The sequence below is a fragment of the Schistocerca piceifrons genome, chromosome 5, assembly GCF_021461385.2.
Source record: "Schistocerca piceifrons isolate TAMUIC-IGC-003096 chromosome 5, iqSchPice1.1, whole genome shotgun sequence".
NCBI classification, from domain to species: domain Eukaryota; kingdom Metazoa; phylum Arthropoda; class Insecta; order Orthoptera; family Acrididae; genus Schistocerca; species Schistocerca piceifrons.
Window position 1 is genome coordinate 216982896 of NC_060142.1, and position 24814 is coordinate 217007709.

The 24814-nt window shown below is 39.7% G+C and overlaps 1 protein-coding gene across 4 annotated transcripts in view; it reads left to right on the forward strand.

Annotated features, from left to right (window-relative positions):
* The window catches only part of LOC124798648 (bromodomain-containing protein 7), a 155799-nt gene that overhangs the window by 30497 nt on the left and 100488 nt on the right, over positions 1 to 24814 (forward strand). For all 4 annotated transcript variants that reach the window (XM_047262147.1, XM_047262145.1, XM_047262148.1 and 1 more), the window contains exons 3-4: positions 1825 to 2005; positions 2637 to 2896. In XM_047262147.1, the coding sequence (XP_047118103.1) occupies positions 1825 to 2005; positions 2637 to 2896 (441 nt within the window). The remainder of the gene's footprint in view (positions 1 to 1824; positions 2006 to 2636; positions 2897 to 24814) is intronic.

Sequence of the window (24814 nt, forward strand, 5' to 3'; positions counted from 1 at the left end):
ATGTTCCAGCATTCATCGAACTGCTCTTCATAAAATCAGTACACTACATTGATTGCAGTTTCTGATAACCATGGAAGAGAGCTTCAGAGCTAATCCAAGATTTCTGTTATAAGTTTATCTTGGACCGAGAAAAAAAAGGGATAAATTTTTATTTGTTATTGGAAAACTTTGTAACTTTTGATTTAAACTCCAAAAATGTTTACCCATACGTCATTAAAATTTCATTAACATTGAATTAACACATTTCAAGATACAGTATATAGTTTTAAAATAAGCACTTCCTACCGAAGACACCTGAAACGCGTACTGTCTTCTGCTCTGCACATCAGCTGAGAAACCACATTTATTTATTTATTTGTTTACTTATTTATTTATTTTACAGTGTTTGCCTTTTGCTTCATGTGATACATAAATTCTGTAGAATAACACACGACCGCAGTCTCAGGCAACTGATGCCACACGCAGTTGCCTTAGACTGCATTTGTGTGTGTGAATTGCTTTTGCGTGTGTGTGCATGCGCGTGTGTGTGTATGTGAGTGTGTGTGTGTCATCTATTTTTGATGAAGATCTTACTGGTGGAAAGCTTTATTTGTGATAGTCTTTATGTTGTGCCTATCTGCGAATCAGCATCTTCACTATATGTGATTGGCAACTTTCCTTTTCATAATATTGTTACATTCCATCCTGGATTTCCATTGTTTGACTTAAGTGTTAATTTTACAGTTATCCTGAAGATGATATATACAATATAAAATCCCATCTGAGGCCTGTGATCATTTTTTATGTTAATAATTTGCAACCAGTGCTGTACAATCACAATAAAGACATGAGATTCTCAATTGACTCTTTTTATTAGAACATGTTACGCGTTTCAGGATTACACTCATCTTCAGACAACACAAACTTCAACTCCTTCCTAACTTTTTCTTTGAGTTGTCAAGGCTGTATGCCTGGTTGGTTAGGAAGGAGTTGAAGTTTGTGATGTCTGAAGGTGGGTGTAATCCTGAAATGCGGAACTTGTTCTAATAAAAGAGTCAATTGAACATCTCATGACTTTATTCGCGATTGTACAGCATTGGTTGCCAATTATTATCCTGAAGATATAGAAGAAGAACCTGTGGCTTTTCCCAGTTGTTTGGAATCCTTCAATTCTGCACCAACATATGAGAAACTGGTGGTAGAAGGAGTCAGTTTCTTTTGTGTAAGAAGTATAAAATTGTACAGGCTTCTGTTAAATACAGTTTGCTTTGCCATGTTGAGCAGTTTTAATTGACTTTCTGCTCTGCAGTCAATTATCTTGATATCCATCATTTTGATATGCATACATTGATCTTCCACACTGTAACAATTTCAGATCCTTCTCTGTGTCAATTTCACTTATGATCAATGTGGTACCATGTAGATGACTTTGACCTTCCTTTCTTTCTTTCCAGATCAGTAGACAAAATTTAACTTCAAATTCATGAATGCCTGTCACATTATTCTAACATTCCTTCTGGCTTTGGCTATTGTTAATATTATACTATTCTAGAAATTGTGTACCATCAGGTGATAGATACTAGTATTCTAGTACTTAACAGCAGGTACAGATAAAGAAAGGAAAACCTGCAGTCAAGTTTTTAAATTTGACAACTTGACATGACATCTCATACGTGACCATCAATTGATTCTCACATACAAATTTTGTTGAGAATATTATTGTTATTGTCTCTGTTTTCAGTGATTTATCATTATTGTAAGCTATCAGTTATGATGGTATATGTTGGCCATCAAATTTCTCATTTCATTGTGTTTAATTGTAAATGAATTAATTTATTTCCATAGGAGAAACGTAAAAGACCCCGTGATGAGTCTAGTCAAGAGGATGTCAGTATGGGTGAGGAGTCTCTTTCAGAACCTCCATCAAATAAGAGGACGTTATTGGAAGGCAATGTACCTATTCCAAAATCCATTGGTGAAGTTCAACATTCAGGTCAGGGGTTGGGAAGTGAGCAATCTGGACAAGGTACTAATGAAAAAAATGTAATATTATTCTATTATTCAGCACTACTTACAGTTTTCCATTATGGTATTGAGAAATGCAAAAATTCAAATGTGTTTTCTAGTTTTTTTTAATTGTGGGTGAAAGTATTTTTCAAATTTTTGGAAAGGCATTGCTTGAAATTCGGTTGTTAGACCTTCATATTGTGCTTTATGATGCTCACCGAGCTGTTATTTCTGAGATTACCTTTGACATTCACTGGCGTAGGACTGACACACTGGGTTAGCAACTTTAAATTTTAAGTCGAAGATAAATTCTGAGTAATTTTTTTACAGTATTTTAATTTGTACACTTTACCTTCAGCTTGATACAGAGTAACTAGAGGATTTTCAAAGGTTCGGGATTCTATATTTTCACAAGACTCATTCCACATCATTTTGATAAAAGAGTCATTCAAAAGATCTAAGGAACATATAACTAAGAAACTAACTAAGGAGTAAACAGTGTTTAATGTACTGTGGGTATTTTATTTACTAGAACTTCTTTTTTTTCAGGTAGTCTTTTATTTTCCTTATGGAAGTTGCCTTTAAAAAAGCCTTTGCAAGTAGTTGGCTGTCAAAGCTAAAAATTGGTTATGTCATTTTTCTATTTCCAGTTAGGATACAGACACCCGCTGTGTCCCGGGAACCCCGATCTTGCGTTCTGCGACAGAGGCAGGAGAGAAGTGCATTACAGAAGTTACTCGATTATCTGCTTAAAGGCCTTGAGAAGAGAGATCCTCAACAGTTTTTTGCATGGCCTGTCACAGATCATATTGCTCCTGGTTATTCCCAGATAATTCAGAATCCAATGGATTTCAGTACAATGAAACAGAAAATAGATGACAATCTATACTCTACACTTCATGAGTTCATCGTAAGTATTCTTTTTTAAATGCAGCAGTTATTCATATAAAAACATTATGTGCTAATTACTAATTGTGTAAATTTTCTTTGGTCCGGGATCCACGGTTGTTACTTTTTTTTTTGAATGGTCTGTTGATGTGCTAAGCTGCTCTGAATTAAAGAAACATTATAATTATGTGGTAGTTTAAAAAAATAATAGATTTAAAAATCAGCAGAGATTTTACAGAACTTAATTCATATAGCGGAAGATGCATCAGATTTGTTGCTACAGTAAAATCTGACTTAACAAACCCACTTTTAGCGAAATCTGTTTAACAAATATTGCTATTGGTCCTGGCAAAACTTCCATAAGAGCAGTGCTGTTCCTCCTTGCTTTTAACGAACCCCACTTCGAGAAAAAGTCTACATTTAAGGAATAAACAAGAAACATTGTGTAGATTAAAATCCAGTTTTACGCAGTTCCCGACATAACGGAGGTTTCTTTCAGTTTCACACAGACTGTATACTTTGTTGTGTTTTGTTGTGCAGTAAATAGTAATTGATTCAGTCAGTCAAAATGTACTGAGATTATAGTCAGTAACTCTACTTCCCTTGCAGCAGTGCCGGCAGGTGCATTGAACGAATCAGAAATAGATTGCTGCTCAGTCTAGTATGGAACCTGTGGTATGTGATCTGATGTCACTGTAACTACTGTATTTACTCGAATCTAAGCCGCACTTTTTTTCCGATTTTTGTAATCCAAAAAACCGCCTGCGGCTTAGAATCGAGTGCAAAGCAAGCGGAAGTTCTTAAAAATGTCGGTGGGTGCCGCCACAACTTAGTTCTGCCGTCGAATATATGTAGCGCTACACAAGCATGCTTTGTAGGCACAAAGATAAATACTGGCGTCAAAACCTCTGCGTCAGTAAATAAATTAAAAAAAAAAAAAAAAGTGGAAGACAAGCTTTTTTTCTCCGCGCTGAGTTTTGACCACTGCATTTTCATACATTATCCAACGAAGTAAATACTAATTCCGTATTGTTCATCTTCGAATGTAGCAGCATTTCAATGTACTACGAAAACCCGACTGGCAAGAATGTTTAGGATGTTTGTCAATATGGCCAACTCTACGTTCTGAATTTTTTCCTATCTGTGAGAAGAGATGGTTGCTAATACGAACTTTTATAAATTGTGAATCACATGCAGTATTCTCGTCACCATAAGAATGATACGAATGTAAGCATTTTGCCATGTATTGTTTCGTGTTTGCTACTATCTCATTTAAATCCTGTCTGCGTAATAAACCACAAAACTAGAGTGAGACAACAGCAAACGCGGAAGAATGTACATATCATGTCATGTTTATATTCGTATTATTATTATGCTAAACAGTGATACAGTCAGAAATGAAGCGAGGCAATTGGCAAGATTTTTAAATCTAAGATGACTCTAATTTCTGTGCAGAATGCAATGTACTAAAGAGGCGCCTGCAAAGATTTTCAAACGGAGAAAAATTTTCGCTAAACTCTCGTTCAGAACATCTTCTATCATACACAGTCTATTATTTGGTTCTTGTTAATCATTATCAAAGAAAGCAGCAGTGTGAGTAACAACAAGTAGCAGTCTCTTGCCATTGTTTCGCTAATGAGACGATTCCTCTCTCTCTCTCTCTCTCTCTCTCTCTCTCTCTCTTTTTCTTTTTTTTATTTGTAAGCGGCGGTAGCGTGCTCAAAAGCAAGCCATGCCGCGATCGGCGACAGGCCGTAAATACGCAGTATCAGAGTACGACAAACAATGCATGACACAGTAGAGTAATGAATTTTCAGCGTAGAGTGATGTTAACACCTATAACAAAGAAAACTGCGCTTATCAGATCAAAGAAAAATAAGCAATCAATTCAAACCAGACGAAGCACGTGAAAAAGGAAGGGTACCCGTATAAATACGGACGGAGCGCCTGATGCATAGCAATGGCTACCTGGTAAAGCTTAACTGCTAAGCTTAAGACTCGAACCAAACTACTGTAGCTGTATCGTCATTCATTCGACCTAAATTGTCTCATATTACAGTGGACCAACTTTGTTTCGATTTGGAGATGCTGCCTAAAGCTTTTCTCTCCCCTTGAATTTCGAGTGTTCAGGTGTGGCTTAGATTCGGGAAATTTTTTTTTCCTTGATTTCGAGTCTCATTTTTCAGGTGCGGCTTAGATTCGAGTGCGGCTTAGACTCGAGTAAATACGGTAAGCATATGAACTGCAAAAACTTTTTTATTGAAACATCAAAGTTATTAATTGTACTTTTATGGAGTTATGGCCTGCGAACATAGAAAGCTTACAATTCTGCAAAAGCTGACAATTGCTTGCACTCTCAATGGTAGTCGTAACCCAAAACTTTTTGACATGCAAAAGTAAAAAAAATTTGCGCCGCCTATGTGTGCAGCTTACTCAAAAACAAAGAAGCATTCTTAACTGTTGAAACAAAGTATTCCTGTATATCCGTCAAAAAGAACATTCATATGTACGCATTTGATGATATTGAAAATATTCTGTTAAAGTGATTTCAAGGAATGAGACATGGCAGCATTCCTAGAAGCATAAACACACTGCAAGAGAAAACTAATGAAATTGCCCTTAACATCGGTGTTGAAAATTTCAGTACATTGAACGGCTGGTTGTATCGTTTTACGAAACATCATTGTAGTAACTCACATGTTATTACACCACCTCCACTACAGCCATGGTACTCATCTCGTTCAAGTAGTGCACCATTCAGCTGCTCCAGATATTTGCACCAGATGCCGCTGACCATGGACAGTACCTCAGTCACCCGCAGCAGGAAGCTGGTGGTCCCTGGCAGGCAAATACTCTATATATCGTCTTGCACCAGTCTTGGCCGGTCTCCTTTGTACAAGTCACTAAAGAATTATGTACTGTCTTTGTTATGCTGTCACACTGTGACTCAAATAAAGATCGTTGGTTTCTTATTGTCTTCTGAATTAGACCACAAGTGTCGACAAGTAGAATTGTGTGTGCTCAACTTCAGTGACAGTTTTTTCTTGTAACTTCTGTATGGAACTTGTCCGTCAATATGTTCACAACTAGCAACAACTTATTATGACAACTTTGGAAAAAAATGGGCTACGTTGTCTGTTCAGGATCCACTGTCTCCGGTGAGTCCACTGCCATTTCTGCCGTACGACAACTGCTAAAGATTGGGAAGCCTATGGAATACAGCTCCACCAGCATTGAATTCCTTCTCGCATGTATCAGTTATTGTGACATTTGGGACCCTTGCAGGAATGGCCACAATTTTCTGTGATGAAATGTGTAGTTTGTTGTCTTCATATCTTCGTAAATGCATCCGTGTTATTGCCATTCACGTAGAGCCTTCCCAGTACCACTAGCAACATCAGTCATATTGACCTTGGGTGGAGGAGCTGCGGGGTCTAAGCTGTTAAGTGTCGCTTTATTGCTAAAAACTATAGAATCTTATGCTGACTGACTCCATGGTTCACAACACAATCACCCATCTCATACCTGACAAGGAAGTTCATCAGAGGTCCCTTCAATGCAAAGATATGTCCTTGGATGAATTGTTAAACATTACTCAAAAACTTGAGGTCACCCACACAGATGTTCACCAAATTGAGGTCACCTGCACAGCGGGTCACCAAATTGAAGCATGGAGGAATGTCGCCATCATTATAGTGAACCACCGTGGCAAATAGCAACAGGCTTACCAAATGAAGAGGAAGTAAATGCCATGCAAACCAGGAAACTTGATCGCGGTGGACAAACCTGGTGGCAGACACAACGACAAGGACAACATGCAGCACTTCCATTCTGCCCCTCTTGCTTTGTGCAGCATGAGAGATCAGCATGCCCAGGCAGTGGGCAACATGTCACAGGTATCACAAAAAAGGCCACATTGAGTCAGTTTGTCATTCTCAGCTTTCCTCTAAACAAATGGACATGGACATTCATTCTGTTTCAGTTTCGTCCATAGGTCAGAATAAGCCTTTTATTGAAGTGTGTGTACTACACAAAATATTATCATTGCAAGTGGTCATCAAACCAGCTGTTTAACTCCTCAGCTCTCAAACATGCACGTGACTGGGCTCCCCATCGTTGGCTCCTGTCAACTGCTGTCTGGTAAACTACAGTAAACAGCATGTTCCTGTCCTTGGTTGATTTACGGATGCAACAGCTTACAAATCTGTTGTCCGTCCTATCACATATTTGGATGTTAATCACCTGCATATTGAGAATTTGTTTGTAATAGATGCTTTTGTTGATTTGGAATTTTCTATTACTAATTCTAACCTATTGTGTTGATTCAAATTCCTTATCAAGCCGTGGATTCATTGTGTTCTGAATTTTCGGATTTGTTTCCTGAGGGTTTAGGGCTTGCGACCAATTTCACGGCACATATCACACTTAAACCTTCAGCTCGGCTGCATTTTTTCAATGCGCAGGTCAGATCCGACTTTGTGGCAACTTTATAAAGTTACCATAAATGTTCAGTTTGTTGTTGACACATACACTCTGCGTCAACTTGGTGAGTTACTTGTGAAATTGGCCAGGTGCTAATTCTTTTCCGAGGTTGACTTGTCTTACCTGATTGTTCCCTTAGGATGACGCCTCAGAACAAATGCTTGCTGTGATCGTGCCTTTTGGTCCTTATCAGTATTAATGTTTAATGTTTGGGGTGACTAGTGCCCGGCTATATTACATAGCTTTTTAGAACAATTTGTGGCTGATGTTCTGTGCTGCATTAACTGTCATGATGATGTTGTTGTCATTGGTACTGTAAGAGTATCTCGATTATGAACTTTCCCAGCAGGGTGTTCAATCCCTGGAACAGTTTTGCCTCGTCCATTCAATTTGTGGGAATGGCAGGCATTTCTTGGTAAGGCAGTTTACTGTCACTGGTTTCTCATGGGTGCAGCCAATGTGGTTCATTCTCTGCACCAGTTGCTTCGTACAAATGTTCCTGTCAGGTGATTGTCAACTTGTGAGAACTCAGAAATAATTTACACTTCGTGCCTTGCCTTGCATTGTTCCCAACTGGTAACGACCGCTCCGGTCGCAGGTTTGAATCCTGCCTTGGGCATGGATGTGTGTGATGTCCTTAGGTTAGTTAGGTTTAAGTAGTTCTAAGTTCTATGGGACTGATGACCTCAGAAGTTAAGTCCCATAGTGCTCAGAGCCATTTGAATCATTTTTTTAAAGTCAGTACCGCCATTAGACTTGTTTATATACAGTGTTACATTTACACTTACACAATCATGATTTCGGCTTCAAAGTGCCATTATCAAATGTTTTCTGAAAGCAAGTTAGACATTACAAGTGATATAAGCATGTAACAATCCATATTTCTAATGCTTACAAGCGTTGTAAGTTGCCTAGGAAGGCATACTGTCATATTAAAATACACTATTACACACAATGTCTAAGAGTTGATATTTCTGGCAGAGCTTACTGCTTTGTTTCATTACAGAGTACACCATCTTGACTGAATGACAGTTGGCTAAGTGTCAAATTGTCTTGGTCGAAGAAATTCCTGTTACAAGCAGGTGACCTTTTTTAGTCTCTGGACTCTTGCAGTACCTGTTTATCTTAGTATACAATGAAGTTGTCTGCTCATAAACATAAACAGTAACAAACCTCTCGATAATATTCACTGCATCCATAAATATAAAAGCCCAGCTAGTCATTGACGTTGTTTCAAGTACATTTTAGTAGGTAAATATACAGCTTTGTATGTGAAATTAACACATGGCCAACTCTAAGTTGTGTATTTTGTCTCATTTCAGAATTAATAAATACAGTGCAATTACTTATTCTACTAACTCATTAATTAACCAGTGAGGGTTGAAGTGATATTTATGATGTATGTATCATCAGGTATGTAAATCCTGTTACATGTGTTGGAATATTACTTAGGATTAAGTGCAAGTAACAGAGGTGTGTGAAATATGTATGTACATATAAGCATTTAACCACATAAAAGAATCAACAGATTTTATATTGAACAGTACATTTAAATTTAATTTAATGTAAAGAGTAGGGATACCCTAGTATTTGTTAATGGTTGATGAGATACAATTACAAACATGAGTGCATTGTGGTATTGATACATATTTCTGTAATCTTAGTGCTATAAATTTTATTAACATGTTACAGTAGTGACATGTTATTTATATGACGTAAAGATGACATAGTAATGTTAACAACTCAATCAGCTACCACATATGAAAGCCCCAAGCATGTTAATTCCTATTTCTTAGCAACTAAGATAAATGCAACATTATTGATCATAGTTACTTCTTAGAGAGGTAATAAACAAATGAGAAGATACACAAGGTCTAAAATACTATAAATCATTCATTGTCGACTGTAGGCATGTGGAATGTTAAGTGTAAAGGGGGGGGGGGGGGGCAGAAGGATGGAGGAGGGGTTATAAGATGACTTTTATAGTGGGATGTGGGCATGGCAATACAGGGAGCGAAAGGCTATTTACAATTTGTACAGAAACCAGATGGCAGTTATAAGAGTCGCGGGACATGAAAGGGAAGTAGTGGTTGGGAAGGGAGTGAGACAGGGTTGTAGCCTCTCCCCAATGCTATTCAATCTGTATATTGAGCAAGCAGTAAAGGAAACAAAAGAGAAGTTCGGAGTAGGTATTAAAATCCATGGAGAAGAAATAAAATCTTTGAGGTTTGCCGATGACATTGTAATTCTGTCAGAGACAGCAAAGGACTTGGAAGAGCAGTTGAACGGAATGGACAGTGTCTTGAAAGGAGGGTATAAGATGAACATTAACAAAAACATAATGAGGATAATGGAATGTAGTCGAGTTAACTCGGGTGATGCTGAGGGAATTAGATTAGGAAATGAGACACTTAAAGTAGTAAAGGAGTTTTGCTATTTGGGGAGCAAAATAACTGATGATGGTCGAAGTAGAGACGATATAAAATGTAGACTGGCAATGGCAAGGAAAGCGTTTCTGAAGAAGAGAAATTTTTTAACATCGAGTACTGATTTAAGTGTTAGGAAGTCGTTTCTGAAAGTATTTGTCTGGAGTGTAGCCATGTATGGAAGTGAAACATGGACGATAAATAGTTTAGACAAGAAGAGAATAGAAGCTTTCGAAATGTGGTGCTACAGAAGAATGCTGAAGATTAGATGAGTAGATCACATAACTAATGAGGAGGTGTTGAATAGGATTGGGGAGAAGAGGAGTTTGTGGCACAACTTGACCAGAAGAAGGGATCGGTTGGTAGGACATGTTCTGAGGCATCAAGGGATCACCAATTTGGTACTGCAGGGCAGCGTGGAGGTTAAAAATCGTAGAGGGAGACCAAGAGATGAATACACTAAGCAGATTCAGAAGGATGTAGGCTGCAGTACGTACTGGGAGATGAAGAAGCTTGCACAGGATAGAGTAGCATGGAGAGCTGCATCAAACCAGTCTCAGGACTGTAGACCACAACAACAACGTGTGCATGGTGGGGGACAAAACGGTAACTGGGCACTTTTAAATTTTAAATCTATTACCAAATATAGCATATGTTAGGACATTGTGTGGGAATGATGTGTCCAAAGTGAAGGTATGGCTTAAGTGTGTATCAGTATATTCTCTGTCTGGATTCCATATATCCTAGTATTTTATGTATTAAGTAGTTGTGATACTGAAATTTACTCCATAAATTTAATAAAATAAAACGTTTTATTGAGACTTACTCAGTTTGTCCTTTGGTTAGTGATAGAAGGTCGGGGTGAGGTATGAAGAGGGATATTAATTCCTCATAAAAGTTGTATGTCTCAGAGGGAGGAAGGGGTTAGTGAATCAGAGGTTGGCAATAATCCCTGATGGGGGTTATGGGCATGTTAACAATACATCCAGGGAAGGGGGGGGGGGATGCTGAAGTAGAGGAATCATGCATAACAATGTTTGTAATTGTATCTCATCAACCATTAACAAATACTAGGATATCCCTACTCTTTATATTATGTTAAATTTAAATGTGCTGTTCAACATAGCCTATGCTATGATTCTTTTATGTGGTTAAATGCTTTTATGTACATGACATGTTTCACATACCTCTGGTATTTGCACTTATTCCTAAGTAATGTTCCAACACATGTAACAGGATTTACATACCTGATGATACATACATCATAAATATCACTTCAACCCTCACTGGTTAATTAATGAGTTAGTAGAATAAGTAATTGCACTGTATTTATTAATTCTGAAATGAGACAAAATACACAACTTAGAGTTGGCCATGTGTTAATTTCACATACAAAGCTGTATATTTACCTACTAAAATGTACTTCAAACAACGTCAATGACTAACTGGGCTTTTATATTTATGGCTGCAGCAAATATTATTGAGAGGTTTGTTACTGTTTATGTTTATGAGCAGGCAACTTCATTGTATACTAAGATAAACAGGTACTGCAAAGATGTACCAACTACCAAAGAAAATAAATTGCTCCGAACTTTTCCTAACCTACCAGACACTGAGTCCAAAGACTAAAAAAAAAGGCCACCTGCTTGTAATACGAATTTCTTTGACCAAGACAATTTGACACTTAGCCAACTGTCATTCAGTCAAGATGGTGCACTCTGTAATGAAACAAAGCAGTAGGCTCTGGCAGAAATTTCGACTCTTAGACATTGTGTCTAATAGTGTATTTTAATACGACAATATGTCACCTTAGGCAATTTATAACACTTGTAAGTAAGCATTACAAATATGGATTGTTACACGCTTATATCACTTGTTACGTATTTCACTGATACTGTCTAACTTGCTTTTAGAAAACACTTGATAATGGCATTTTGAAGCCGAAATCATGATTGTGTAAGTGTAAATGTAACACTGTAAATAAACAACTGTGTAATGGCGGTACTGAATTAAAAGAAATATATTTTGACTGTTGCCCCACATTATGAAAAAATTATTTTATGAATCAGAATACTTCATGTATTCGTATGTAGAAGAAGGTGTAATTAGATGAATGACAAACACTAACTTCACTTAACGAAGATATATTCAGCACTTGCACATACAAGAGCGCGGAGCGAACTGCCTCCGGCTAGAACACATACAGTGTATATACAGCTACAGAACATTCCAGTTCAATGATTCTTGACATTTGTGGGTACTTCTAGAATATACTTGAACTGAATATAGAACTTAAAATTGTACAGTCCAGGTGAGTTTTGAACTCACGAACCTCCATACAACAGTTTAGTATCATAACCGCTACACCATGGTGCTACTCGGCTTCTAATGCGACATTGCTCCCTCCTTAAAGAGAACAGCGTCTTGGTGTTACATCCTCCTAGTCCGGGAACAAGTCATCGATCCTGCATACTCCGACTCCTGATGACTGATTCTCGCCCCGGTGGTGATCTTCTGAGAACTTCTTTTGCCACTATGCTCTTCGTCACCTTTTCGCTTGTTGCCTGTCGCTGGAGCTTCGAATTTACCCTGGGTGGCAGGATCCTTGGAGGGCTTCATTCGAAGGACGTGGACCGTATCTCTGAACTTTCATCGTCTTGCGTCAGGGTCGAAATCTTCAACCTCATAAGTAACATCAGACAACTGTCTTACAACCTTATATGGTCCAAAGTACCGCCTGAGGAGCTTCTCAAAGAGACCAACCTTCCGAACAGGAGTGAAGATCCAGACAAGGTCAGCGGGCTGGTAGACAACACGGCAGTGGCTCGCATCATACCTTCGGCAATCGTTTTCTTGAGTCTGTAGCATGCGGAGTTGAGCTAACTGCCGAGCTTCCTCAGCGCTGGTTAACACCTAGCCGATGTAGTCATCATCCACGTCATCAGGATGTAGCGGAAACACAGTGTCCATGGTCATAGTCGCCACATGCCCATGCACCAGGAAAAATGGCGTAAATCCTGTGTTGTCTTGTTTGGCAATGTTGTAGGCAAATGCCACGAAATGTAGCACCTCATCCCAGTTCCTGTGCTCAACATTGACGAACATTGATAGCCTGTCGGCCAAGAAGGCGTTCAGCAAGCCCGTTAGTTTGCAGATGGTACGTATTCATCATGTGATGAGTAATGTTGCACTGACGTTTTAGCTATGTCAAAAGATTAGATTGAAAAACTTCCCTTGATCTGTAATTAACGGCTTTGGGGCACCGTGTTTTTATACAGTGTCTTCCACGATGAGTTTGGCTACTTCAGATGCTTTGGCTGTTTTCATGGCTTTTGTAATGACATAGCATGTCAATTAATAAGTGCAAACAATAATCCATCTATTGCCAATAGCAGTAGTTGGAAATCATCCGAGGAGGTCAATCCCAACACGATGGAAAGGCTTTTCGGCTGGTGGAATTGATATGAGTCGGCCAGGTAGTTTCTGAGGAACTGTCTTTCTCCTCTGGCACTCTACAGTGCGGCACATAGCGACAGACACTCCTAAACAAAACCTGGCCAGTAAAATCTCTTGCGGATTCTATCATAGGTCTTAATAAATCCTAAATGTCCGACCTCAGGTGTGTCATGGAATTTTTGTAGAACATCTAAGCACACATGTTTAGGAATCACTGGTAGCCACCTCTTTCCAAACAGATCAAAGATTTTCTTGCAAAGTAATCCATTAACTACCTTAAATTGTCCTTTCACATCCTCTGACCAATTTAAGGCAAGCATAATTTGAGATAACCTGGAGTCCTTCTGCTTAGCAGAGAGATCCTGGAGTGCAGCGAGACACTGTTTTCATCAAAGTCTTGATGGTCTTGCGCTGGGATTCTTGAGAGAGAGAGAGTCGGCATCTTCGTGTTTTCTTCCACTTTTGTGCACTATGGTAATGTCATACTCTTGAAGACGTAGTGTCCACCTGCGAGTCGTCCTGTTGAATGCTTAAGACCCATCAGCCAACAAAGTGAATGATGGTCTGTAACAACTGTGAATGGCCTTCCATAGAGATACTGTTGAAATTTGCACATGGCGCAGATCACAGCAAGACATTCTCTTTGTGTAGTTGAGTAGTTTCTCTTGGCTTTTGTAAGTGTCCTAGAAGCATAGGCCATAACCTTCTCCTTTCCATCCAATATTTGCACCAGAACAACACCGATCCCATACCCATGGGCATCTGTGTGTAGTTCTGTAGGTGCTCACACCTCATACACACGAAGTACGGGGTCAGTCGTCAGAGTTTTTTGCAGCACATCGAAAGAATCTCGTTGAGCACCACCCCAGATAAATTTAGTATCAGCTTTTAACCACTCTTGGAGTGCCCTGACTTTGATACAAAAGGACGGTAATAAGAACATAATCTGAGGTAGCTTCTCACATCCCTAGTACTTTTAGGAATAAGGAATTCCGTTATAGATCTTACCTTTTCTGGGTCTGGCCTCACACCTTCGTTTGACACAAGGTGTCCGAGTATTTTGATTTCTTTTGCTCCATAGAGACACTTTCTTGGATTAAGTTTCAGTCCGCCTTGTTGGAGACACTTAAGAGCGGCCCTCAGTCTTTTTATATGTTCATCAGATGTCTCTGAGAACACTATAATGTTATCTAAATAATAAAGTCACATTCTCTACTTCAGGTGCCTTAGAAGATCATCCATCATCCGTTCAAAAGTTGCTGGTGCATTACACAAACCAAATGGCATTACCTTAAACTCATACAGGCCCTCAGGGGTGATGAATGCAGTTTTCTCAAGATCAGCCTCATCTTCTTCGATTTGCTAGTATCCCAAGTACATGTACATGATGAGAAAAACTTTGTCTGAAGGGGCCTATCTAGTGTATCGTCAATTCGTGGGAGAGGGTAAATGTTCTTTATAGTTGCCTTGTTAAGTTTCCTGTAATCAACACAAAAGCACCAACTGTCATCCTTCTTCCTGACAAGGACCACTGGTGAGGACCATGGGCTCTGCATAGGGTGAATGATGTCATTCTTCATCATTTTCTCTACTTCGTCATGAATTATTCAACGCTCCGTTGCTGACACCCAAAAAACTCTCTGGCTTATTGGTTGATGGTCTCCAGTGCTAATCCGGTGCTTCACCATCAGTTTGTCTAATTTGCTCTTCACCTATGGATTGAAGCATTTGGAGAACTCTTGAAGAATGGCAAGTAGCTTCTTCTGTTGTTCCTTAGTGAGATCTGGTGATAGTCGAGCTAGAAGATCTTGTCTCATAGTGGTAATGTTAATTGAATCCACAGACTCGGCATGGGAGGTTTCTATGATGCTCAGCTGTTCTTCAATTAACGGCTCAATGTTTGCTACGCACGTGCGTCTTGGAAGGATCTGCGGTTCTCAGCGACAGTTAACTATCCACAATTCAGCGAATCTGTTCTTAAATGAGACAAAAGAGGCTGGGATGACCAAGTTATTCTTCAGTGGTATGCTTCTCTTACATTCCACTACAAGATCCATGGGTTGATGCATAGTATGGCACGTGACAGTTACCTTTGTAGCGCTGATTGCAGGAATGATCACTTCATCCAGCACACATAGCCTCCACACACTCGGATGGGCATCTTCCTGTCTACAGTATCTCATCTCATCTGACAGAATCTTCGAGTGACCACAAACCTGAGAAGCTTTCAAAAAGTCCCATCCGAGAATGATGTCATGACTACGCTCTTGTAAGATGATGAATTGTAAGGGCTGTGTATGGCCACTTATACCCACACGAATGACACATCTTCCTGTAGGTTTTACATATTTCCCATTAGCCACCTTCAGCAGAGATGTTTTGTTGTTGACGAATACGGTTTTCTGCAGCTGGCGACGGTACTTCTCCAAAATGACTGAATATGATGCTCCAGAGTCCACAAGAGCTTGGGCTGGTCAGCCATCCATGAGATCGACGTAGCTTCCTATCATTTTTGTAGTGATAGACGGCAGAGGATTTTTCTCTTCGGCTGCCTCACCTCCAAGGAAGGTCGCACCCTTTAGTTTTCCAGGTTGTGTCAGCTAGTTGATCGGCTGGAGCGTCTAAACGGCGCTGGAGACCTTGATCGGCGTGTTGGGGAGCGTCTTCTCCTGTGGCTAGCTTGCGGCGATGTTGACCTACGTTGCCCTCCACCCACCATACCAGTGCCTCTTCTGTTGGCATAGCCGTTCACTGTGGGCAGCATACTGCCCACACCATGCCCACCCACCTTCCTGATTTGATCTCCTGCTGGCTGTCTAGACACTTATGGGCACCTTCTACACCAATAAGGGCACCTTCTCCACTGACTCGGCACTGGCTTTCCTGCTTACCCCTGCCGACCCCTTCGACATTGTCTCTGGGCATCGCAGCTCCTAGCCTCCGCCACCATATCTGACGCCACCACGTCCACCGCCTATAAGGAGGGAGAGTCCTCTGCCTGCTCTCCAGGAGGGAAAGGAAGACATGCATGCCCACACACACTAATGCTGCTCCTAAAGCACATTCACGTGGTGGGGAGCTGTTCATGTCCAGGACAATAGCATACAACACCGTGGACATATCAACCATCAGAGCATTGCAGAAGAGCCAGCATGTGGGCACTCTTCACCTCAAGGAGGGAGGAGTGTAGTCTCATACATTACTACACCTCTGCCACTACGGGTGTGGCGCACGCCTCATTCAAGTAGCTCAATGTTCAGCAGCTTCAGGCATTCCATCGGAGGTTGCCGACCATGGACAGCGCCTCATTCACCTGCAGCTGGAAGACAGTGGTCCCTCGCAGGGGGATACCATTTACATTGTCTTGTACCAGATCTGGCCTGTCTCCATTGTACAAGTTACTAAAGGATTAGGTTCTGTCTTTGTTATGCTGTCACACCATGACTCAAAGGTTGTTAGTTTCTTATAGCCATGTTTCTTATTGTGTATGGAGTTAGAATAGTCATAATATGTCATTTCAAACTGTAAGAGGAAACGTAAGGCTGTGCTCATAGAAAGTGTAAATTACTGGAAGAACATTGCATCACCATAACTGATACAGGATTACTAGCCCAGAGACATTTTCAATTTTGGTTAAACTGATGTCTTTTTATAATTTACTTCCTGCAATATCATATTCCATGAAGAGAGAAAAATGCCACAGAGATTAAAAAAAAAAAAAGTAAAGAAAATAAGATGACACTGTTGTGTGTTAATAATGATAGAAGTGAAAGTTTCCCTCAACTAATAATAGGAAATTTTAAAATTCCCACGTGTTTGAAAAACATAAAAACCTAGTTTGCACTTACGACAGCAGTGCCTGGATGATGTCATAAACCTTTACGATATTTTTCAGGCATTTAAATGCCAAAATGGGTGTAGCAGGCATGAAACTTCTTTCTTATTGCCTGATGCTTTGTACATCCCAAGGAAACCTATCTGAATGTAAATGTTGAGTTCCTTCCTCCGAACTGCACAAATTATGTGCAGTAATTGGAATTGGGCATAAAATACTGTATTGAAGCCAAATACATAGTAGCAGTGCAGTTAGGCAGATTTCAATTTTATACACTGTGTGATCAAAAGTATTCGGACACCTGGCTGAAAAGGACTTAAAATTTCGTGGCACCCTCCATCGGTAATGCTGGAATTCAGTATGGCCCACCCATAGCCTTGATGACAGCTTCCACTCTCAATCAGGTGCTGGAAGGTTTCTTAGGGAATGGCAGCCCATTCTTAACTGTGTCCTGCACTGAGGAGAAGTATCGATGTCGGTCGGTGAGGCCTGGCTCGAAGTCGGCGTTCCGAAACATCCCAAAGATGTTCTATAGGATTCAGGTCAGGACTGTGTGCAGGTCAGTCCATTACAGGGATGTTATTGTCGTGTAACCGCTCCACCACAGGCTGTGCATTATGAACAATTGCTCGATCGTGTTGAAAGATGCAGTCGCCATCCCCGAATTGCTTTTCAATGGTGGGAAGCAAGAAGATCCTTAATACCTCAATGTAGACCTGTACTGTGATTAGTGCCACACAAAACAACATGGGGAGCAAGCCCCTTCCATGAAAAACACGACCACATCATAAGACAACTGCCTCCGAATTTTACTGTTGGCACTATACACACTAGCAGATGACGTTTACCGGGCATTTGCCATACCCATACCCTGCCATCGGATCACCACATTGCGTACTGTGATTCGTCACTCCACACTACGTTTTTCCACTGTTAAGTTGTCCAATATTTACGCTCCTTACATCAAAAGAGGTGTCATTTGGCATTTATTAGCATGATGTGTGGCTTATGAGCAAAAGCTTGACCTTCAGTCCAAGTTTTCTCAGCTTCCGCTTAACTGTCATAGTACTTGCAGTGGATCCTGATGCAGTTTGGAATTCTTGTGTGATGGTCTGGATAGAAGTCTTGCATATTACACATTACGACCCTCTTCAACTGTCAGCGGTCTCTATCAGTCACCAGATGAGGTCGGCCTGTACGCTTCTGTGCTGCTCATGTCCCTTCACGTTTCCACTTCACTATCACATGGGACACAGTGGACCGAGGGATGTTCAGGAGTGTGTAAATCTTGGATACAGACTTATGACACAAGTGACACCCAATCACCTGACCACGTTTGAAGTCTGTGAGTTCCACGGAGTGCCCCATTCTGCTCCCTCACGATATCTAATGACCACTGAGGTCACTGATGTGGGGTACCTAGCAGTAGGTGGCAGCACAATGCACCTGATATGAAAAATGGTTTTGGGGGTGTCCAGATACTTTTGATCACATAGTGTAGCTTGAGAAGAATGAAATGATGAGACTTAGCTATCTACAGGCTATGTATGTATTTGTTGCTGCCTGGAATTCTGTGACACAACAGACTGTATTACACACACTGTTTCACGAAGACTGGCTGTGGTGCATCAGTTGGTGTTGGAGATGCCACTGTTTCAGAAGATGAGTGAAGGAGGCTCTCTATTATTTCTAAAAATACGACATTCCAGAACTTCATTGTGATGATAACACTGTGAATTCGTACACAAGGTTATACGAAATCGTTGTGAAGAACATTGAAGTTCTAATTTATATCAACCAACTTCTTTCACTAAAGTATGCTCGAAGAACGAAACAAATGATCCTTCTTGAATTTTTTTAAATAGCTGAGGGATCTGTTCTAATGTGAAGATTATGTGTTTATGTATTTAAATTTGTAGCACAGCATATTGATAATTTTGTAATGACATCACCTAAATGTACTTGAATTATGGTTCTGGTCACTTCTTCCATGTACTCTGTCAAAGCCCCCAATTCAATTTCCCCCTGTTCAGATCCAATCTTATGATTTTTTCCCCCTTCACAGAAGTATGTGACATCAATATGTTTTTGTGACATTGTGAAATACAGTGGAATCATTGTCAAAAGAAATAAACAATTCAAATATTGTTTTGATAGGTTTTATCTTTTATCATTACAAATTTTATATAATTCACAATAACTGAAAATGAAAAACGTAAATTTTACCATTTCAAGTTTTGCTTTGGTTTTTGGTTTTATATGTGGAGAGAACCAGTTTATACTGCAAGATGATATTTGTCAGAAAAACATTGAAAGCATAAAAATTTGGAGCACAAGTAACGTGCAAAATGCCGTAGTTACATCTTTAGTGTGAATATCTTTAGGAAAAGCAATCTTGTTAAGTTACTAATTACAGTGTGATCTGGTGTTAATTTTGTGGCGAAACACACATATCAAAGTAGATCCTTGAAATCTGAAACCAGCAGCTGATTATGGATCAAGGCCCGTATTTTAATTATATTCCTCAACTTGTGGTTTCCTGTTTCTGTGCCTGGAGAATCCGGTACTTCTGCAGTCAGGATTTGTAGTTCTTTGCCTGTCTGTAAAAGTATATGTTGCAGAGTTGACAGGACGGCATACGCTTTGGTGAAGTTACTTTTAATGAACAATATATTTCTTTCAGTTTCAACTGCTGTTAGATTTGTATTGTTTTGAAGTGTGTTTTTTCTGTCAGTAATGCCATTGTGTTTAAAATATTGATGTCATGTATTTGCACAAAAACAAAGTAAAAAACATGAGATAGGATTTGAACACAGGGCGCAAAAATTCAGTACTGCAATCTTAGTCACTGCACTATAAGCTCGCTCCTTTCTTTTTCCTGCACGCTTAGATTATCATTTACTTGGAACTATTGTGTGTTGGCACCTAAGGCAAAATGGGTACCCCATTATTTTCTACATCCTTTTATTCTGCAAATTTTCAACTTTATCAGAGAGCTACCTTCCTCATGTAAGTATTCATTGTCCTCTACTGAAATAGAAAATAGTGGCCCAACGAAAAAAGTCAGGTGCAGTCATGATGATGAAAGTATGTTTTGGTTTTAATGGGTGCAGCCTTGCTTTCTTCCACTCCTCATTGAAGAATTCAAGTAAATTAAACCAGGAAGTAACCTGTGCACCCCATGCTAACTGTGTAGATCAATAAATTGTCTTTCCAGTGTATTTTAGTTGCATCAAAAATTGAACTGGCTGTTAAAAGAAACTTTATGTGAAGAAAACAATTATCATTACTTCAGATATGTACGTACAGACTTCAGAAAGTAAGTTACAGTTCACCCCACACTAAGACCATTGTGCAAGAATGGTAATGTATTGTTAGAAGAGAGTACTTTTTCAGGCTTCCTGCAGAGACAGTTGCCCTGTGATATTGATGACAACTGGAAACATATTCCAAAATTTAAGTACACGGGATAATAAGATTTCAAATTTCTAAATTGCACATAGAGTCACTGTTAAATTCTGGTGGTATATGGATCAAATGCAGTGTGTGTTCAGCCGTAGCGGAATGGTGCCTACGGTTTGAACAAGGACGCACAGATGTGGGACATGCTGGTTGGAAACTCAAGATCGTGCACCATGTGATTTCCAACCTTTCAGCAAGTTGAAAGAACATATGAGAGGGAAAGTGCTTTTCCAACAATGGGGACGTTCACACAGCAGTTCTCGAATTGCTTTGTGACCAAGGAGCAGATTTCTATCGTCGAGGTATTGAAGAGTTGTAGAATGCTCTGATCATTGTTTACAGAGACTTCATGACTTTATTGAAAAATAGTGATATGTATGTGTGTCACTTTGACATATAGTGCAGTATTCAACAAAAGTTATTTGACTCACCATAACAATGTGTAACTTAATCTTTGAAATCCCCACGTAGTGTACTTTTAATCAACTAAAAATTCTCAATTACAGTATAAATCAACTTTTTCAGTCCCGGAACTAATGTTTTCCTACCGTTCACAACATTTTTTTATCAGTCCCGTCAAATTTCCTATGCCCACAGTGTTAATTTGCACCTGATTTTTTGTTGACACACTTATAATTTTTCTGCAGTTTATGCATTACGAAAAAATGTTTGCGGAGAAGAAAATTAAGCTGGCATGATGTTCGCTGTCCAGTAGCATTTATTTACAAATATTACATGGTTAAGTTTCTTGACACCAGGGCACTCTACTCAGTGGATTTGAACCGGTAAAGGTGTAAAAGTTGGAACAATTCATGCCGCATCTCCCATCGTTTCCAAGCTCTACTTTGTGTGGTGGCTGATATGAGTAGCTAGGTTCGTTTGAATGAAGATATCATGAAAAATCACAACCATTTCCAAACTATCTCTACTGCGCAAATGCAGTTTCGTGATTGTTGTGATCATCATGACACCTTTGTCGAACCATATTTAGCGTGTTTCGGCGTATGGCCACTTGGAGCACTAATTGACAGCGTCATTCAATTTTCTTTGATCAAATGCTTTTAGTTCAAACACAGTGCCAGTTACATATTTTATTCATGCCGAGCAAAACGTATTTCGAGAATTTATTCTCGTTGTCAAGTGCAATATTTACATATGTTTTTTTTTGTGATGTTACACAAACAAACAATGTGAGTGCTAATTTGCGTGTATGTGTAGTTTTGTACATAATAGATGAGGCACAGTACGTGATAACCTCAAAAAGATGACTGCAGTGCAAGAGACGCAGAATAACACATATTCAACCACCATACAAAATACTTATTTTACACATTTTCCCATGTTTTACACAATTTTTTTTTGAAGTCCCTTGAAAAGTGTAAAAGTGAGGTTTCACTGTATATATACGGACGAGCCAAAACAATATTATCTCAGCCCAACATGAGATTGAATGCACCTGGTGGCATTGTGGGAACGTGGATAGTAAGGGAAGTATGTGTAAGGAGAGCAGATATTAATGGGCAATCATTCTAGCGACAATACAGGCCGCTGACATACGCGCCTTGAGCAGCAGGTGGTTTGTTTTCAGTTGTTTCTGTTAGTTTCAAAGTGTTTGTGACCTGCCCTTCAACCTGAGGAGGAGTGCGCTGCCAACTCATTTGGGCTAAATTGTATCATCCCTCAGTCCGTATCCCAATTCCATTCATAAACTGTGTCAGGAATCAACTCATAGACTGCATATGTAGCCTGATATTTTCAATTATGAATTGTACTGTAATAGAACAGACTTAAGAGGTTACATGTGCAAGAAACAAATTCATAGACATTATTGCCTATAGCAGTGGTCTTCTTGATTCTTCAACAGTGTACTTGGTCATCTATGTATCACTGCTTTTTGTATTTTTGAAGATTGATAGATATCAACTTAGTGGATTTTCAGTCATCAGATTCAAAGGAAAAGCAGCTGCCACCATCTTATTATGGAAAGATGTTCCTCTTTGAAACTGCAAGTTACACTGCTCACCACATGCTCACAAATAGTAGTAATGCAAGTTATATTATGAACAGTGCCATTCCCTCTAGTATTGGCATATTGTCCATCTAAAAATGCAATAACTGGTAGCAGTTACTTCTGTAAAATATCTGGGAGTATGCGTGCGGAACAATTTGAAGTGGAATGATCACATAAAATTAATTGTTGGTAAGGCGGGTACCAGGTTGAGATTCATTGGGGGAGTCCTTAGAAAATGTAGTCCATCAACAAAGGAGGTGGCTTACAAAACACTCATTCGACCTATACTTGGGTATTGCTCATCAGTGTGGGATCCGTACCAGATCAGGTTGACGGAGGAGATAGAGAAGATCCAAAGAAGAGCGGCGTGTTTCGTCACAGGGTTATTTGGTAACCGTGATAGCGTTACGGAGATGTTTAGCAAACTCAAGTGGCAGACTCTGCAAGAGAGGCGCTCTGCATCGCGGTGTAGCTTGGTCGCCAGGTTTCTAGAGGGTGCGTTTCTGGATGAGGTATTGAATATATTGCTTCCCCCTACTTTATACCTCCTGAGGAGATCACAAATGTAAAATTAGAGAGATTTGATTGCGCACGGAGGCTTTCAGACAGTCGTTCTTCGCGCGAACCATACGCGACTGGAACAGAAAAGGGAGGTAATGACAGTGGCACGTAAAGTGCCCTCCGCCACACACTGTTGGGTGGCTTGCGGAGTATAAATGTAGATGTAGATGAAGTAGCATGGAAAGCTCTGTTGTCACAGCTGGTAATGTATGATGGTTTCAGCAAAACAGGGGAGAACAGAGGGAGACAGTTTGGGACAAAGTGTATCTAATGTAATAGAGAGTGTTCAATTATGTGAGAGCATTCTGAAAAATAATGCCTCCAAATGTTTTTATTTGAAATCTGTTAAAGCTTTTGAAGTAAAATAGATATTATTAACAGTCTACATATGTTTATTTACTCTTCATGTCTACTTATTTATTTCTCAACATAATCACTCTGGCGATAAACAGATTCCTCCCACTGAGAGACCAGTTCGTTGATACTGTCACTATAGAATCATTGACATTGTTGACGGATTCACAACCTTGCCCCTGCTTGCATCACCTTATCAAAATCAAAGTGAAGTCTTTGAAGGTATTCTTTAAGTTTTGGAAACAAGAAAATTGGATGACAAACTCTCTAGAACTCTAAACTCAATTGTAGCATGTCGTTTCCCACAAGCCGACATAGCTATGTTACACACAGCCATATTACGCACTACAATTCAGAGCCCTCTAGTGACAGAGGATGCAAATATATACACGGTGGTCCATTGATCGTGACCAGTCCAAATATCACTCGAAATAAGCGTCAAACGAAAAAACTACAAAGAATGAAACTTGTCTAACATGAAGGGGGAAACCAGGTGGCGCTATGGTTGACCCGCTAGGTGGTGTTGCCATAGGTCAAATGGATAACAACTGCATTTTTAAAAATAGGAACCTCCTTTTTTTTTATTACATATTCGTGTAGTACATAAGGAAATATGAATGTTTTAGTTGGACCACTTTTTTCGCTTTGTTATAGATGGCTCTGTAATAGTCACAAACATATGACTCACAATTTTAGACGAACAGTTGTTAACAGGTAGGTTTTTTAAATTAAAATACAGAACGTAGGCACGTTTGAACATTTTATTTCGGTTGTTCCAATGTGATACATGTACCTTTGTGAGCTTATCATTACTAAGAACGCATGCTGTTACAGCGTGATTACCTGTAAATACCACATTAATGCATTAAATGCTCAAAATGATGCCCATCAACCTCAGTGCATTTGGCAGTATGTGTAACGACATTCGTCTCAACAGCAAGTAGTTCACCTTCATGTTCGCACATGCATTGACAATGCGCTTTCACATGTTGTCCCAGGCGTTGTCGGTGGATCACGATAGCAAATGTCCTTCAACTTTCCCCACAGAAAGAAATCCGGGGACGTCAGATCCAGTGAACGTGCGGGCCATGGTATGGTGCTTCGACGATCAATCCACCTGTCATGAAATATGCTATTCAATACTGCTTCAACCGCACGCGAGCTATGTGCAGGACATCCATCATGTTGGAAGTACATCGCCATTCTGTCATGCAGTTAAACATCTTGTGGTAACATCGGTAGAACATTACGTAGGAAATCAGCATACATTGCACCACTTTGATTGCCATCGATAAAATGGAGGCCAATTATCCTTCCTCCCATAATGCTGCACCATACATTAACCTGCCAAGG